The sequence below is a fragment of the Thunnus thynnus genome, chromosome 19 (assembly GCF_963924715.1).
Source record: "Thunnus thynnus chromosome 19, fThuThy2.1, whole genome shotgun sequence".
Taxonomy (NCBI): domain Eukaryota; kingdom Metazoa; phylum Chordata; class Actinopteri; order Scombriformes; family Scombridae; genus Thunnus; species Thunnus thynnus.
In genome coordinates this window covers 11,118,372-11,135,364 of record NC_089535.1, presented here as the reverse complement: position 1 = coordinate 11,135,364, position 16,993 = coordinate 11,118,372, and the positions used below count along the sequence as shown (strand labels likewise).

General features: G+C 39.9%; 1 protein-coding gene across 1 annotated transcript in view; it reads right to left on the bottom strand.

The window, feature by feature from the left end:
* Positions 1–16,993, bottom strand: part of mtrex (Mtr4 exosome RNA helicase) — a 22,620-nt gene that overhangs the window by 807 nt on the left and 4,820 nt on the right. The window contains exons 9-26 of the mRNA XM_067574435.1: positions 16,863–16,961; positions 16,539–16,659; positions 16,329–16,460; positions 12,706–12,785; positions 12,111–12,221; positions 11,308–11,409; positions 9,968–10,093; positions 9,223–9,373; positions 8,637–8,809; positions 8,473–8,541; positions 8,267–8,392; positions 8,062–8,172; positions 7,777–7,965; positions 4,815–4,978; positions 4,560–4,665; positions 2,105–2,161; positions 1,859–2,021; positions 261–365 (exon numbers count right to left, since the gene is read on the bottom strand). Of these exons, the coding sequence (XP_067430536.1) occupies positions 261–365; positions 1,859–2,021; positions 2,105–2,161; positions 4,560–4,665; positions 4,815–4,978; positions 7,777–7,965; positions 8,062–8,172; positions 8,267–8,392; positions 8,473–8,541; positions 8,637–8,809; positions 9,223–9,373; positions 9,968–10,093; positions 11,308–11,409; positions 12,111–12,221; positions 12,706–12,785; positions 16,329–16,460; positions 16,539–16,659; positions 16,863–16,961 (2,185 nt within the window). The remainder of the gene's footprint in view (positions 1–260; positions 366–1,858; positions 2,022–2,104; positions 2,162–4,559; positions 4,666–4,814; positions 4,979–7,776; positions 7,966–8,061; positions 8,173–8,266; positions 8,393–8,472; positions 8,542–8,636; positions 8,810–9,222; positions 9,374–9,967; positions 10,094–11,307; positions 11,410–12,110; positions 12,222–12,705; positions 12,786–16,328; positions 16,461–16,538; positions 16,660–16,862; positions 16,962–16,993) is intronic.

Here is a 16,993-nt window from a genome sequence, read left to right as displayed (position 1 = left end):
AGACACAAATGAAGACTGAATTAATTTAAGTTTATTCCAAACAGAGATGTAAACAATAGTGTGTCACTCAGCCTGTAAGGAAGGATACATTTTTCTATAGTGGTAAAAAAAAATAATTAATTAATTAATTAAAACAGCACCTTCTCTAAAGTTTACACCCTTTGGGACAACGATTATGTATAATAACGTGGGTTGACTGTGTCTTCAAGGTCGTGGAGCACAGATTGTGTGTTTTTAAACAGCACTATGAGGTTTCCTACCTTCAGCAAACTTGTTCTCCAGCTCAGTGTTGCCTATGGCCTTGGCTGCAGAGCACATTTGTCTCAGTACCTCCTCCAGACGGCGCATGCAGCGGATGATGCTCCCTGCGGAGACACAAAGCCACACAGTGTTCAGCGTGTGCATAATATCGAACAATGAAGCAGATTTTACTGCTGTGGTCTAAAATGAATTCATACTCAAAAGTGTGATGGGAGGATAAAGAGGTCTTGAAGGATTGTTTAAGTTTAAAGCTTTGGATCATCAGTACTGTGGCTGCAGAATTTAACAGCTCATATATTTTATGGGGTTATAATTTTCACATAAACTAACAATTTCCAATAAGTTTCCAGGAAATAACTTTGTAGTTTTGAACTAATTCTAAGCAAAATAGAGACAGTGTTCAATTGGTAAACTGCCGATTAATTTCTATTGTAACATAGAGAGTCTTTTAGTCCGTGACACAGCAAGTCAGCTGAGCATGCAGAAATGGAAATTTATGATTAGGCAAGCAGAAGTTTCCAAAATTGATGATCAAAGATGAGTCAGTTAATATTTACTTTGGTTTGAATGAGGCATCAAGGAAATTCCCATTTTCCCAACAACCAGTAACAAATTATTCTCTTTCCAGTAAAATTAATATGAAAAATACGAATTTGTGAAACAAAGTGTTTCATTTACAGCCAAGTATCATCAAATTTGAAATGGACAGAGGTCAAAATACACAGATTGTTGCTGAAATTTCTCAATTCTGTCTTTCCCATTTTCCAACACAAATACACACACCCACATCTAATACTCCCTCGGTTTCTTAACTCTGCATTACTTCTTTCTTTTGATGACGTCCAGTATTTCACAGCTGAGGTCGTTGTTGGCAGGCGAAGACAGAAACTATGAGGAGAATGATGGAATGGGCTTCTAATCAAAGCACACACAATAAATCAATCAGGGAGCCTCTGACAGCCTCCAGGTGGCTGCAGACTGTATATGATCAAAGAAATCAAAGGTGAAAGGGATTTGTAAAGGCCATGTTGTAAATGGGTGAATTTTTGTTAAAGGCTTGCCACACATTTTCAGCCAGATCATGGACCAATTGTGAAAACCTAAATTAGATGTAATGAACGAATTAATAGAACAAGGTGACGAGGAAGGTGCAAGAACAATGTCCAGTTCTATCATGCTTTTTGTGATTTTCTGTTACTTTTATACTGTTATGATATTGGATGTCTTTGTTAAAACATGATCAAAGGTCCAAAAAGAAGTAAAATGCGACTACTATTGTTTGTTTATGTAGCCAGAGCTGAAGAAAGTCAGCTGATTGGATAGCTTCCAGAAGCTAACCAATCAGAACAGAGTGGGCTTATCGGGACAAGAGTTTAAACGGCCTGTTTCAGACAGAGGTTGAACTGAGGGGCTGCATAAAGGGCCAGTATAAGATGAATAAGGAGTTTTTTAAACTGTAAATCATGCCAAGATATTCCAGTAGAGCCCCAGAATATAAATACAGACCTGGAAATGTGCATGACATTTCCCCTTCGAGTTTAATACCTGCATTTTCAATTCCTGGCATGTCTGTTGGATATTCATATAAGTGGCTCACCTTCAAAGACGTCGGTCATTTTGCAGATCTGAGCAAACGTGGCTCCGTTAGCCCAGGCGTAGACCACATCCATCAGGTGAGGCTTAAACTGGTTTAGATACGTCTCCTCGTCCACCTCCAGCTTGGCGTCTGCAGACACCTTGGCTATACGCTTGGCGCACTCCTGAACACAACCACAGCATTCACATTTCCACCGGATTCAAACAACTGCAGATACAAATTTGGGATTGTTCTATAGTGTCTCACCTGCATTTGTCTCAAGGGTGCAGCAAGTTGTTCAGTCAGTTTTGGCATCTCACTGGCCTGGAGGGCAAAATGACATTGTTAATTGTTGTGATAGCAAATTTCAAACATTTGTTTTTGTTGTTTATATTCCACGCCCTGGGTAAAATAGGTTGCTGGTTAAACCTGCTACAGGCATGTTTAAGAAGAAATAGATCAAATCTCCTCCCAACTATAACAGAACACTGGTTTCGTCTCACTGGTCAGACGGGTTTCTGAACATTTCATCTTAAAACCAGAAGAATATAAGACTGAAGCTGCTGCTTTCTGACACTCAAACATTCGATCCTGCTTGTCTTTGATAACTACGGTTTTGTTACTTCAGTATGATGGTTAATCAATAACAATTACCTCTAGCAGCTCTAAATGTTATACATTAACACCTGACTGCGTGTTAACTTTTGTAATAACATCCCAGCGTCAGCAAAAGGCAACATTTTTTCCCTATGAATTTTTTTTTTTCACAGTGAAAAAGCGTTGGGTTTCCTGTCAAAGGTTCATCCTCGGCTGGTAAAGAATAGTTTGATGTTTTAGGAAATGTACTAATTCTCTTTCAATACCAGTCTCATATTTATCTGTAGGTGCCGATATGATAGCAAAGTTTTGGTACAGATACCCAAATAACTTTCAACATCTTACTTTGATGAATAACATGTTTTTCTACTTAATACTTTTTTTTCATTTGACAAATAAAGCTGGGATTCTAAAATGTGAAATGCTGTATGATCACATGCATTTATTCTTTATTTTATTTCAACCAGACTAAAATTCAGGCATTCTGTGCCAACCTTGGTCAGTTTTTGAAGCCCTGTCAGTCACAGGATGAGGATCATTCAAGTCGACATCAGGGGGACGGACTGACCCCTTCCTGCCCTGATTAACATCGTTAAACCATTGATTGAAACTCAATTACTTTTAATTAGAAATACCGCCTGGCAGTTGCATGCCTCCGCCAACCAGTCCAGTTGCAGTTTATATCCATGTCTGTCAAGACTCATAATGTTTGTTTTGAAAATTTGAAGGAATTTGATGAATTGTATTAAGTTTATTTTGTGGTGAAGTGGAAGTTATCACTATGTTGACATGTATGATTTCAGTGAATAATTCAGCTCTGGCTCTTCACCCAGTGAGCAAACCTCCCTAGTCAAGTGTGTTTGGAAAACTATTCATTTGTTGTTGTCTTGCTTGTTATCCATGGTCTATTCTCTTGCCTCAGCTTTATTGTTCTTGTTCTGCTATGTCTATTTGTGTGTAAGTTTATTGAGAGAAACAAAAAACAAGAGTCGAATTCCTTGTATGTGTTCACATGCTCGGCCAATAAAGCGGATTCTGACAGAACACAAAGCTGTAGCCATGACAGAAGACAAAGCTTCAGATACGGATGTTGCTGCAAAGAAGCTACAAACTCTAAAACATCAATGCTTCACACACATCTTCCACCCGGCAGCACAGAAGATCTAAACAATCACCACAGTTTCAAGGAGGGCAACCAAGATTATTGTCACCAATTCAGTATCAGACCAAATGTGAAATACGGTCACAATCTCCCCTACTGTTCCTGAGTTATCAAGTTGAATAATGGCCAGAAAAGTGTTTTTGCAGAACATTATGATATCACAGTGAAGTTGACCTTTGACCTATAGGATATGAAATGTCATCACTTCATCATTTTATCTTATTAGGCATTTTTGTGAAACTTTGTCATAATTAGCGTATGAATTCTTGAGTTCTGGCCAAATACATGTTTGGTGAGATCACAGTAATCTTTAACCACCAAAATCTAATCAGGTCATCCTTGAGTCCAAGTGGATGTTTGTGCCAAATATGAAGAAATTCCCTCAAGGCGTTCCTGAGGTATCGGATATGACGGGAATGGGACGGACAGACAACCCGAAAACATAATAATAGAAGTCTTCTGGAGCACTCTCATGTCAGAATAAGTGAGTGGATGAGTTTAGTTTAATGACAGGTGACAGCTGCACACATACACCAACACACACACACAGCGGTCCTGTATATTGGTATACAAATATGACAGCTGCTTGTTGTCGTTCCCTCTCTGATAAAGCATTTGAATAAGACTCAAAAGAGAGGCGATGACAATGGGAGCCATTTTTCAGTTTAGACACAAATGTGTTCTGTTGAGGAGGATGAGCTGATGTGGAGCCAAAGAAAAGGTTTGTTAAACCATCTGACACTGGATTGCTTCATTAGGCAAGACAAACACACACATCAACCTCAGGTTTCTGTTTTGGTTGAAGTGCATGGGGAGAGGCCAAGAATGCAATTGAAGACCTAATGTGTGGGAATGAGAATAAGCTTTTTTTATCTCAATGTGGGGAAAGACTTCATATTTGTTTGTACGGAGAATTAGGGGAATTATGTGCGTTTTTGTGAGTGTGCGCGCATGTGCACGTACGTTCTCCTGGAAGACAAAGCAGGACAGCAGGGCGGTGGCTTGTTCGACCGTTAGATCGTTGAAGAGACCGTTGAACACCATCTCGGTCAACAGGAGCTCATCGGCGCTGGAGAGATTAACAGAAAGAGAATTAATAGACATTTTATTAACTAATCTTGCAAAATCTGTTACATCTATCCTTGTTAAACTAGTGTCAGACAAGTTAATTAACTTTATTTATTCATATTGCATGCTGAATGTGTGCTCTGTCCTGACCTGCTGATTTCACAGGCGACCCTCCCTTTCATCTCGATGACGTCAGAAGGACTGGCGAAGCCGAGGCGCCGCAGAACTCTTTTCCTGCACTTCAGCTTGTCCATCTGCAGGACGGTCCGAGCTTTCTTCAGCTCTCGCTTGGCTGTTCGAACATCTGCCGCAATCTAAAAACACAAAAACAAATGTATTGTAATATATTGCAACCATAAGTATCTTCGTGGAAGCTCAAGAAAATGAAAAAGTCTTTCTAATAACTAAATGCACTGTGAAAACAACCAGCTGTGCTACACTCACATGAGCTACTTTCAAACACTACATTAACTGTCGCAGTGATGGAGTAGAACATTTGAATTATCTGACAACAGTTGTTAATCTGCCTGCTTATCTGTCCATAATGAGGTCCGTTACTGACCTCAACCTTTACCCGTTTGTTACAACACACCTCAGAGCCGCAAGTACAAAGAAAGATTGCAGCAGCGTGGTTTATTACTTAAGCAATGTCAGCATATTTTTCCTCAAGTGGTGGCTGCATGTGAGATACTGAAGAAAGCCATCAGCACAGAAAATGAATGGCGTTCTAACTTTAGCCAGCATGGTATCACATGTGTCGACTTTAGCAGCCGTGGTGTGTTTTTGTGAGCTGTGACAAAATGGGATAATGTGCTACCTGCTTTGCTAAACAAATTAAGTGCTTTGACTATTAAAAAGGTCAAAGGAGAGGTCAGCTGCAGAAACAAGACGAGGATTAGCTGTGAGTGGCCGTCCAGGGATTGGAGAGATGTTAATAGAAGAGCAGGTTAATCTTAAAAGTCTTACTCTGCCAGTCCAACATAAAGTAATCCAGTTTAGACTGTACTGTACACTCTATCATTTCACAACACACACACATACATATATACACACACACACACACACACAAGACCACAGACAGATGTAAATGTTTATCTAAATTGTCAAACATAGTCCAGTTTGTGTTTCTCCCTCATCTATCATACAGTAGTGCTATTTCAACTGGTCCAATAAATCATGTTGTTTTGAACTGAGCTGACTAGATCTTTCTGTAAAGCAGAGCATGACATAAAAGGTGTTCTTGTTATTTATCATATTTTATTATATGTGAAGTTATTCATGACTGAGCAATTTGACATTTCCTGATATGCTCCACTCTTAGCGATAAGAGGAGATATGGGGCAGGAGCCCTGTGAGGTTCGGTGGAAGGTTTGAACATCCAGGCTAATAGGTTAAGCGATATGGAAGAGGAAAAACAAGCCAAAATAATATTTAAATGGAATTAACAACAAATTGGGAACTGGTTACGGGACGTGTATGATGTGTTGTAGATATGGGTTTTATGATAAATTCAGTCAGTTGGAGAAGATTGATGTTGTAGCTTTAAGGGAAAAAGTGTTTTGAGGCTAAACACGACTGGGCAAATGTGATCTGGGGTAAACCAAAGCTGCGTACTTATTGTCAAACAAAAAAATGTTAGAGCTTGTATTCTACATCTTCATATTGAAGCGGGTTGATTTGTTGTTTTGGAAGAGTCAAATTGTCCAATGTGTGATCTCAGGGAAAATAATTATCATTTAGTTTTTTACTGCCCATTGTGTTTTAAGTTTCGTGATTCTTTGTTTGATGACATAAAGGATACTAATGAGTTGCTGGATATGAACAACTCACAAGGTAAAAATTTACAGTGTTCCTTAGTCTTAATACACTTCCTGAAGTGTTGCCAATATATTATTACGGGACCGGTATGTTCTAACGTTGAGTTCACTTCCCTGTAAAAGAGAATATTTTGAGTTTTAACAGGAAGTGCATTGTTTTATTTTACTAGCTGTACACAATCATTTCCTTTTTTTATTTCCTTCCTTAGTTCTGGACTTTTCCCTGATAAGATACGCATTTTCCTCACCATGTTTACTTTCAGTGCTTTTGCTAAATATGTGACCTTGAGCTACTTTAACTACTTAAACTAAACGTGCTGATATTTTTACATCTTGGAGATAAGGTTTTATTTATTTTCATTCATAAATCTGCAAAACAGAAGATTGTCCAGACATATGTGTTGCAGGGCTCCTGTAAAGCTTGCACCATTAGAGTGTACGGATGAGATCATGTTGGCCAGCTTTTAGCGTTTAGTGACTCTGCTGAGCTTTTACACAGCCAGAGAGCATATCTGCAAAACAGACACTGTGAAACCAAGAAGGGCTGAGTCAGGACAACTGGACTTGGTTGAATATACTTGATGACATTTCCCTTCTCATCCAAGTGGCTTCTTCACTTCTAACTGACTGGGAGTTCCAGGTGTTTAACTTGTGTGGGGTCGTTATTAAAGTAATCGATACCACTTGGTTTGTTATAGTGCTCCTGGCTGTTGTAAGAGTCGTTGGAGTCACCTGAGGCCAAACTGTGAATGCTTTGTTTCTCTACATCTGCAGTGAAGTTGTGCTGCTGCCTTGCAATAAAATGCTGAAAGACAGTCCAGGGAAGTGAAGTCCACTAGTCTACTATTCAACATGACGCAGAGTTCGAAGAGTTCGACAGATACCTGATAAAGAAAATAAATAAAATCAACTCCTTATTACGAGTCCTTATTCATTATATCATCTGCCTTGCTCCATGTGACCTGATCAGGTGTTTTTCGGTTATCGGACCTACAGTATGACTGTGCGTGAGGCCCTGTAGGAACAATGTCCTTGCTTTTTTCCTGTGTTTGTCTGTACCAGTATATAAAGTCACGGACGACGTGTCTACCAGGAAAAGACAATTGAAGGTCAGTGATTTGTATCTATCAAAATGGAACCGATGTAGATAAATAGGAAAGATAAACCAACTTTAACCTGTGGATAAATTGTTTAACTTTAAATAGAGTTTGACATTTAGCAGGGTTTCACATGATTTGACTTTCAACTCACACACACACACACACAACCTGAAGTACACATATGTAGTTTCTCACCAGAGCTTTCTTCTCACAGAGAGAATAGACCGATTCCAAGTTGGGGTCGCTGTGCAGCGGGTGGGAGTACATGCGGTGCTCGAAGGCCTCCACCTTCTGAATAACTTTCTTCAGTGCAGGGTCTTTGATGCCCATGTCATCTACGGGGTCGAGCAGAGGAACTCCATCTGGGAAACGCTTCTGCACTTCCTGGAAAGAAAAGAAAGAAAAACCATATAGGTTTTAATTTCTGTTTACCTGTATGAGTTTCAACATCTTCCATTTCAAGATGGCTGCATTTTGTACCTGTATAGACTTGAGCATGAGCTGCCTGTTGTCAAAGGGCCTCAGGTCTTTAGGGATGTAAAGACGAACTGAGCTGATGGAAGTCAGGAGATGGAGCATCACTGGGACCACCTGAGCAAAAACAAAAAAAGAAAATGAATCATTGTCATCCTGACTACAGACACATGAAGTCATATTCATGTTTGTAATATGCACTTTCACCCACCTGCATCTCTCCAGTCTCCCCTGGAGCAGCAGGTTTAGCAGCTTCAGTCGCTGCATCTTTTACACTCTCTTTACTACAGTGGACCAAGACCTCCACCACATACAGCGGCTCTGAGTCTGTACTGGTCTAAAAAAGAGGAAATGCATGTTAATCACAGTCAGATGAAAATGACTTCACATACATGTGACACTATGACACCGACTTACCTTCACATTAGACTTCTTGCAAAAGTTTACAACGACTCCCCAGCCAAAGTCAGCATCTTCATTTTTTACCTGTGCAATCACAACAAAGAGACATTAAGCGTCGTGTAAAAAAAATCTATAAATATCGTTCTGTCCTCATAGTATCACTGCATGTGAAGTCTTACCTTGACAAGTCGCCCAGGCTGCAGGAAGGGCAAGCAGTACTTGGGTTTATGGACAAACTCTTGTATCTCTTTACCCAGTTTGGCCAGCTGCTGTCTGATTTTAAAGTAAGTGACCACACTTTCTTCATTGGGAATCTCAATGGCGTGGTACTGCTCCTCCAACTTCTTAATTTCTGCACAGAAAGAATCAGCAATATGATTAAAATACAACCTAGAACTGGGCAACAGGATAGACAATGTTTTTCTTTTTCAGCATCTTCCACTAAAATCCTGTCTTAATGACTTTTCTACACATCTCACCTCTTGACATGAAAAATAATTTATACCAGACATCTGATAATGTATCTTAATCATGGAATCAAGAAAGTTGCTGCAAAATACAACCTCTGCAGCCTCTTACGGTAAACAAAATGCAGCCTCTTAGAGTAAAGTCTGATTTATCTTTAACAGCCTACGATGTATGCTAATCACGTACACATGTATCCCTGTAGAACAAGAATGTAAAGAAGTGTCTGTCTAGTCACTACTACCTCACCCAACTTGGGCGTGTACAGTAGTACATATGGGGGGGGGGGAACATGCTTACTCTCCACGACACCAGGCAAAGCCCTGTAGTGTTGGAACTGGTAGAAAGACTTCTCCAGCATGTACTCTGGGTTGATTTCCTCCACACGCAGCAGGTTGAGCACCATGTTGTAGGTCAGGTGGAAGGCACTGTTCAAAGGGTCTGCTGAGCCCTGCACAGCAAATGAAAAAAAGTCATTAAAAATAAACATAATGAATTCTTAATGTGTGCGTTTTGATAGCATTATCAATATTTTACAAGGGTGCTAAGATATAAATATATAATAAATGCAGTCTGAGTTACTTTCAAATAATAAAACACTGCTGAGGATTTTGTAATCATAACTTTTGAACCTCCAGAACCACAGATATGTGTTCGACATCTTTATCCAAGACACCCTTGGAGTTAAGAGCTGCGACGGTGCCAACAAACAGTTTTACATTAACAAAGCCTCTTTCAAAATCTATGCGGCTACATATTTAAAGCAGCGGAGCCATAAATGTGTCAAATCAAAGACATAAGACCGAGAGTCTCTGGCCACAACTTGACAACGCACAAGCTGTGTGTTGTCAAGTTTTGATGGCCTGATGATCCATAGAGAGCAACTCCTGACGATTTTTTATCAGTCGTTCCAAGAGATTCTCAGCATGACAGCAAGGGAATATGTTTCATTGATAAGAACTGAAGAGGTTTACATAGATATGATGGATGACTAGTAAGTGTATACACAAAGGACAAAGTTTTATAGCTCCTGGATTCACAGTACCTTAAGTAACTGTTTGCCTACAGCTGGACTCATCTTTTCGTCCACCATGAAGATAACAATTCCCCTGTCGTCCATTCCTCTCCTCCCAGCACGCCCAGACATCTGGATGTACTCACCTGAAGTAATCTAGATCACGTGAAAACACACATAACATTAAGAACAAAGAAATTTGTTAGTGATTTCTTTTTTATACCTGTAATATTGTGTATATTTGTTGTTGAGACAAACGCTGAAAAAGAAATGGCATATTCTACTACTGACAAAAGAAGGTGGGCAGAGAATATGACTAAATATTAGAGAAAACAGTTGAGGTATTTCTACAATCAGTGCCTCGCCAAGTATTGAATGTGTACCATAGAAATCTAGATGATGCAATTGTCTCGAGAGGAAGAGACAACCAGCTTTCCACAAGCCTGTGAGGCACATGGCTCTGATTAAACTCGTTATCTACTGGTCTTTGAGCAATAAAAAATGCACAAAAAAAAAAGGGAAAAAGGCAGATAAGATTTTTTTGTGCTGAAATGATCTGATCCTCATTTCAGGCATGCCATGGGATCAGCACTTGATTTGAAACACAGTGTGTTTCAGGAATGAGAGTTGTGTGTATTTAAGTGTGTGAGTGCCTGCGTGGAGCTTTGGCACTATCAGAGGCACCAGATGTTCCTGATGAACCTCTTGGAGGGCAGTTTTCTTCTCTTTGGCATTCTCTTCAATCCTTTGTGTGTGTGTGTATGTATGTGTGGGTGTATGTGTGTGAGCTGAAAATCCATGTGTATGAAGTGAAGATGAAGGGTGCTTCTAAGTGATGGCAGCTCCACACACAGCCCCCAGCTCTTATAAACAATACGTGGCTGTTTATGTGGCGATGTGAGCTGCAGCACTTTAAGACCTTATAAAGGCCTCAGAGCAACACACAGTGTGTCAATTCCACACTGCACACAGACCAGCAGTGTTGTTTTAAAGAGATAGCACTGTTAATGAGTTTTACTGGATACTCAGGGAGGGTACAGTAACAGGAAGATTAGCTTCATGCGGCTCTCTTATTGGATGTTTATGGGCTATGTAGCATCCCCTTATGAGGCAGAGAAACTTTTCCAAAGGAATTGCCTAGTTTACATAAATTACACCATTGAACTTCCTGCTTATGTGTGTCAACAGCCACAGCTGTGGAAATTGCAGTTCGAAAACATAACATTTTGATTTTGCATGTAATGTAGGATGAGGGAACTGATCCAGGGCTCCTGCTGATACAATTTCCCCTTGACTGGATGTTTGGTGACACTAACTGTGTGTGTGTGTGTGTGTGTGTGTGTGTGTGTGTGTGTTGCGAGTGCTCTTACAAAGCGGTGATTCTTGCCATCAAACTTCCGGGCACTAGTGAAGAGCACAGTGCGAGCCGGCATGTTGATGCCCATGGCGAATGTCTCTGTGGCAAACAGGGCCTGGCATGAGAATAAAAAGGCAACATTAAGATAATCTCATCTCTATTTTATGACAATGTAATTGTTGGTCCAAACAAACAAACATTCAGTGTTCATCAAAAGGCGTTTTGTTTGTCTTAGAGGGCTAATAAATATGTTGAAGGCATTTTGTTCCTCAAAAACGTCTGCGAAGCCAAAGTATTTTGATACAGCATTGTTAACAAAGATGTTTGCTTGCTAGCAGTCTTCTTCGTGGCCTTTTGTTGGCACATTTTGTTTTGGCATGTTTCTTGGAGTGTTACTGCCACCAGCTGTTAATCAGTGGAACGGCCTGAAACTAGCAGCAAAAAGTACATTGAGTTGCAGGACTCATAAATGCATTCATAGTGGTCAAAAACTTTACAAGGTACCTTTAATTATTATTATTGTACATATCAGCAGGAACTGCCTGGACTGTACCAATTCCACTTTTATGTATCAATTTTCAGTATCCCTTGTTATCTTTTGTTCTGTTAGATTTCATTGTTGTAAATTGTAAAAACAATTGTAAAAGAGATCATGTATTTCAAGAGACTTTCTCGTTAAATAAAGATAAAATAATATTTTGTCCATATGTGAGAACATTTCTTGAACATCATTTAAAAATAAAGCCATTTGCAGTAACCCTGTGAGGTGGAATAAGTCTGATTTGTTTCTTAATCTTAATGCAGAAGTAGTCGTACCTTGAGCAAGCCTTCAGAGAAAAGGATCTCTATGGTCTCTTTCAGGATGGGCAGTAGGCCTCCATGATGGATTCCTATCCCCCTCTTCAACAGCGGCAGCACATGCTCCACCTGAGAAATACAGAGTGTTGTTAGCAGATTACTGTTTGTACTATTTGTTTATGAAGGTTTCAAGCGCGCAAGTTCATAACATCACAGCCATAAGCACCAGAGAAGCAGAAAGTGGAAAAGTATCTGACCCTCGTAGTGGAAAAGTGTGATCTATGGTTGGCTTTGCCGTTGCTCGTGCTGTAGCGGTCTACCCACTAACTACTATTACCTCAACATGGCTGGTTTTCATAATGTGACTCAACACAGCTGGGTAAAACAACAGGAGCTCAGTGTTTGAGTCCGTGTTGACATTATGTGTGTAGCTATTTAACAGTCCTCCGTTAGTAGAAAGTGACTATGAAGGATATGTTGAGGCTCTTTTTCTTGTCACCATTATAACGTGGCAGCGGTGGGTTCAAACGCTGGAGTAAGACAATCTCGGAGGGTTATAAAAACATCACACCAGTTGTGAGCGACCACAGTGTGAGAATACAGTCCTCCTCACCTGGGGGAGTTTCTTGTCTTCGTCTGACAGGCAGTCCACGGCGTTGTTGAACACTTCCTCCACCAGGCGTTTCTCATCATCTGGAACAAACAAATCGTGCCGTTGTTAACAACAACTTCTCATAGCTGTTCAGAAAGTGTTGGGAATATTAGAACAAAGTCGTTTCTCACATCTTGAACCTGTATCCCAACAACTCAACAATGTTTCAAATGTAATTTTTCTCGGAATGTGTGGTTAATCCAGGACACTGGGGAGTTTTGTGGGAAACAGCTTACAGGAAAACTCTTACCACCCAGGGACTGAGGAAGCAAATGATGCTGCTTCATTTGCTTCAAGTCTTGTTAACTCTGTAGTTTATTTCTCTGTATTATTAACAAATGTTCATATTGATTAATTGACCATTTTTTAAATCCACAGATTCAAAACACTCTAATTGAAGCTGAGGTTTTATTACAAAAACATTGTCTGGAAAATGTTTGACTGCTGACACATTTTTAACCAACACTTTATCGTTGGACTCTATCTATCTTCACTATGTGAATACACTGACTGTGCCACCACCACCACTATCTTATTATTGTGTTAATCACATAACATTGTTAGCTGTAGCTAGTTGGCTATCTCTGTCCATTTCTGGCTGTGTGGAAACTTAGTCACATGCCTGTCTTTATTCATGAGACCATTCTGGGAAACCTTCTGTTTCTTGTGCCCGTATTACTCAGAACCTTGGAGTTCTGCAGTGTCTAAGGACCCAGTAAGCATTTTTAATAACAAATGACTTTAGTGTGAGTGGGTTCTTGTACTGTGGTTTAATAAGAAAGCATTACCACAGAAGAACACACACATGAGATGCAAGGTAAGTCCATGGCTCAAAGCCATGACATCCACTTCATATCATACATGTAGCTATTAACTCAAACAGAGCAGACTTCTTAAAGATTTCTAACATAGTTGCTCAAGTAGAGGCAAGTGTGCTAATTAAGACTAAAGCTCCATCTGTGGCCCCTCGAGCCTGCAAAGTTCATTATACTCCAGGGTATGACAGTATACTGACACACACTTTTGCGCCTTGCCAGCACTTTTTGTGCACAACTGGAAGTTTTGTCCTGATGATGACAGAAAAGGAAAGGTCAGAGGGTCATCAAAAACTTTACGATTTATTCTCTGATGAACATGAATATCCACAACAAACTTTATGGCAACTTGATCAGTAATTTCCAGGATACTTTGTCATGAATTTAAGTGTTGGTCATGGGGAAATTTTGACTTAATAGTGGACAAAAGTCATGAGGAGGTGTGTCATTCATCCCTTGGGCTAGGGATGATGAATATCCAGGCTTTAGCAACGTCAGGCCCTGCCATTAGTGGGTAATAACAACTATAATGCTGCAGTACAACAACACAACAACACAAGACTGTCCACCTATTAGTCTTTGCATGTACCACTTTATACTTTCTTTTTGTCACTGCATCTCTGCACTTGGTCAATTTATTTGTGTTTCGGCACCAGCTGGTCCCCTGACTCCAACACAGCTCTGCCAGTCCACTAACACTGCCCAGAAACTATGTGTCACAGTACAAAGCAGGGACAGAGAGAGGGGGGCTAATTTCTCTATTGAACAAAAAAAAAAAAAGAGAGAGATTGAGAAAAAGATAAGGATTGAAGGAAGAAGGCACAAAGTCAGAGAGGTAGAAGAGAGGGAAATGGGGGGTGGGGGTGGGGATGGGGGGTGGGGGTACAGAGGCTGGTAAGAGAGAAACCAGAAGAGCCACGTTGCTCCCTCTCCTCATCATATCCCAACCTACACACACACACACACACAAACATAGGAACTCAACGCCAACAACAACCTGCCAACAAACACAATCTGCCTTCTCAACTGTTTACTAGAGAGAAAAGAGAAAAAACGAAGAGTTGGTGTCTGTGAGTTTGTAAATGACAGACATGTATTGGTAAATGAAGCTGAGCAAAAAGAGTAGTGAAGAGAAGTATAAAGAAAAATAGAAAGAATTTCACTTCTGAAACTCATGCAGCATTTTAATGTTGAACCATTCAAAGCAATTATCTCAGCTGTCATTAAGTAAAAGCAATATTTGTGATGCAATTTTCTGTAGCCGTAAAATACAATCAGTTTGACATGAAAGCTTCTTATTTGTTTAAACTACTAAAAAAAAAAAAGTCAATCACTCTTGTACAAATCTGCTTATTTCAATATTTTTCCCCCATTAAGTGAAACATTTCTTCAAATGAAATGATCTGAAATCTATTACTGGATGCCATCTGCCTTATTCCTCTAGGAAAGTTTGGTTTGTTTAAGAAAGTTTCATATGTTTTAAGAATTGTGTTGGTAATGAGAAATGATCTTTGGCAGAATAGATCCTTTTGTTTTTTTTGCAATATTGATGATGAAACTGGCAGTGCCGACAGACAAAAGGCTTCAGTGTTGGAAGAGTTCAGCATTAAAACAAACTTCATTTATAAGAATGTCAGAGCACATGCAGAAAAAACAAACCGAGATCAGGGAGGAAAAATGTTTCCCGAGTAAGACTTCGTAAGTATGTTTTATTTAACAGAAAAAGCCCGACGCTGGTGGATGTGAGCCAAACTCAATCTGCTGGATTATCTCCCATCATGCAGAGATTTGTCCTCATGAAGTAACTTCACTTATCCACTGGACCAAACAGCAGGACCAGCTGTGCAGGCGTGATAAGCCATATTCATGGCTTCACTCAGTGGGGAGGATTCATTCAGCATAGCTTGCCAACAGTTCAGCCTTTTGGTGAGTGGTTTTTTGCTTGCCTAATTTCAACTCCCTCCAACTTTCTCAGCAATTTTTCGCAAAAATATGTTTATTCTGGCATTTCAGAAAGACAATCTGATCACCAATTCCAAGAATAAGCTCACTGTTAAATGTGCTGATAGAGTGACCTTTATACCTGATAGGTGACAAATGCAGTGAAAATACAGCCTGTAATAAAATTATTTAATTTACGCTAATAAGAGGTAAATTATGTCAATATGACATTTGATCACTGACAACTGGGTGAATAAGCAGCAAGGATTTTACACAGTCGGAATAATCGACTTTCCAGAATGGAAAATATCATGAGATTATGAAACTCACAATAATATGGCTATAAATCAGAGTTGCCAACTCTACTCTGGACTGTCACATCTGGAAAACATTTTAACCCTTATCACAGTCCAATCACCAGAATTTACGCTTTGTAAACACGAAAATCATTGATCTATATCGTGTCGAATCTGCTTAACAGACAATTTGACATGAATTGGGCTTCGCAAACCAGGAAAAAGGATTAATAAACTCATTTAAAATACACATCACATGCCATCGATCTACTGTTTCAAGAGTCTGACGTAAACCTTCCACTATGCACGCAGTTCAAAAAAACCACCATTACTATTGTGTATAGCTACTGAACTGGTGCTTGCAGCAGTATTGTACAGTGCATACAATGTCAGTCATGCTTGACTGCTTTTAAATAGTCTCTTTGCCTCTCTGAATTACCCCTGATGTTGCAAATCTCCATAGAGTGACAGGCAAAGTATAAAAAAATAATTATACACACGTATATAATTGACACTGAAATGTAGCACATACCCCTGTTAAAGTCCAGTTTGGCCACCTGCAGAGCGTACGCCTCACACTCTTTCTTGCTGAAGCTGAAAATGATGACAGGCTGGAAGTTCCTCTCCATGATCATCTTCACTATTTTGAACACACTGGATGGACCTGAAGAGACCATGTGTGCATGTGAGTACACAAACTTTGATGTATATCAATGAATTCAAATCAAAGTGACACACTCACCTCTGGTTCCTCCTTTCCGTCCTCTCGGGTCCCATTTGCCCCCTCCGCTGCTGCTCCCAGAATCCCCAGCGTCTCTCAGCACCTGCATAGCTGTATTGAAATTGTCCTCTCTGAAGTCTCCCTGAAAAATAGCAAAACACAAACAGATGTTATGCATCATATATACTGTACATCACATAAAGACTGGTTGCAATGGATGTGTCCAAAATTAGGAAACAGAGCAAGTGTCATCTTGGGCTAATATGAGATCTATAGGATTATTTATCACTAATTAGCCAACTCTCTTCCATAACTCTGAAGTATACTCTGTGTGTGTGTCCTTACATTCTCATCAACCACCAGGTGGAGTCCGTCGCCCCCTGCAGGGAAGATGTAGTGTTGCAGCGGAGTGGGCCGGTAGTCTGTGTAGACTACATGGCATGGCTACAGAACACATGAGACAGAAACACTTCATT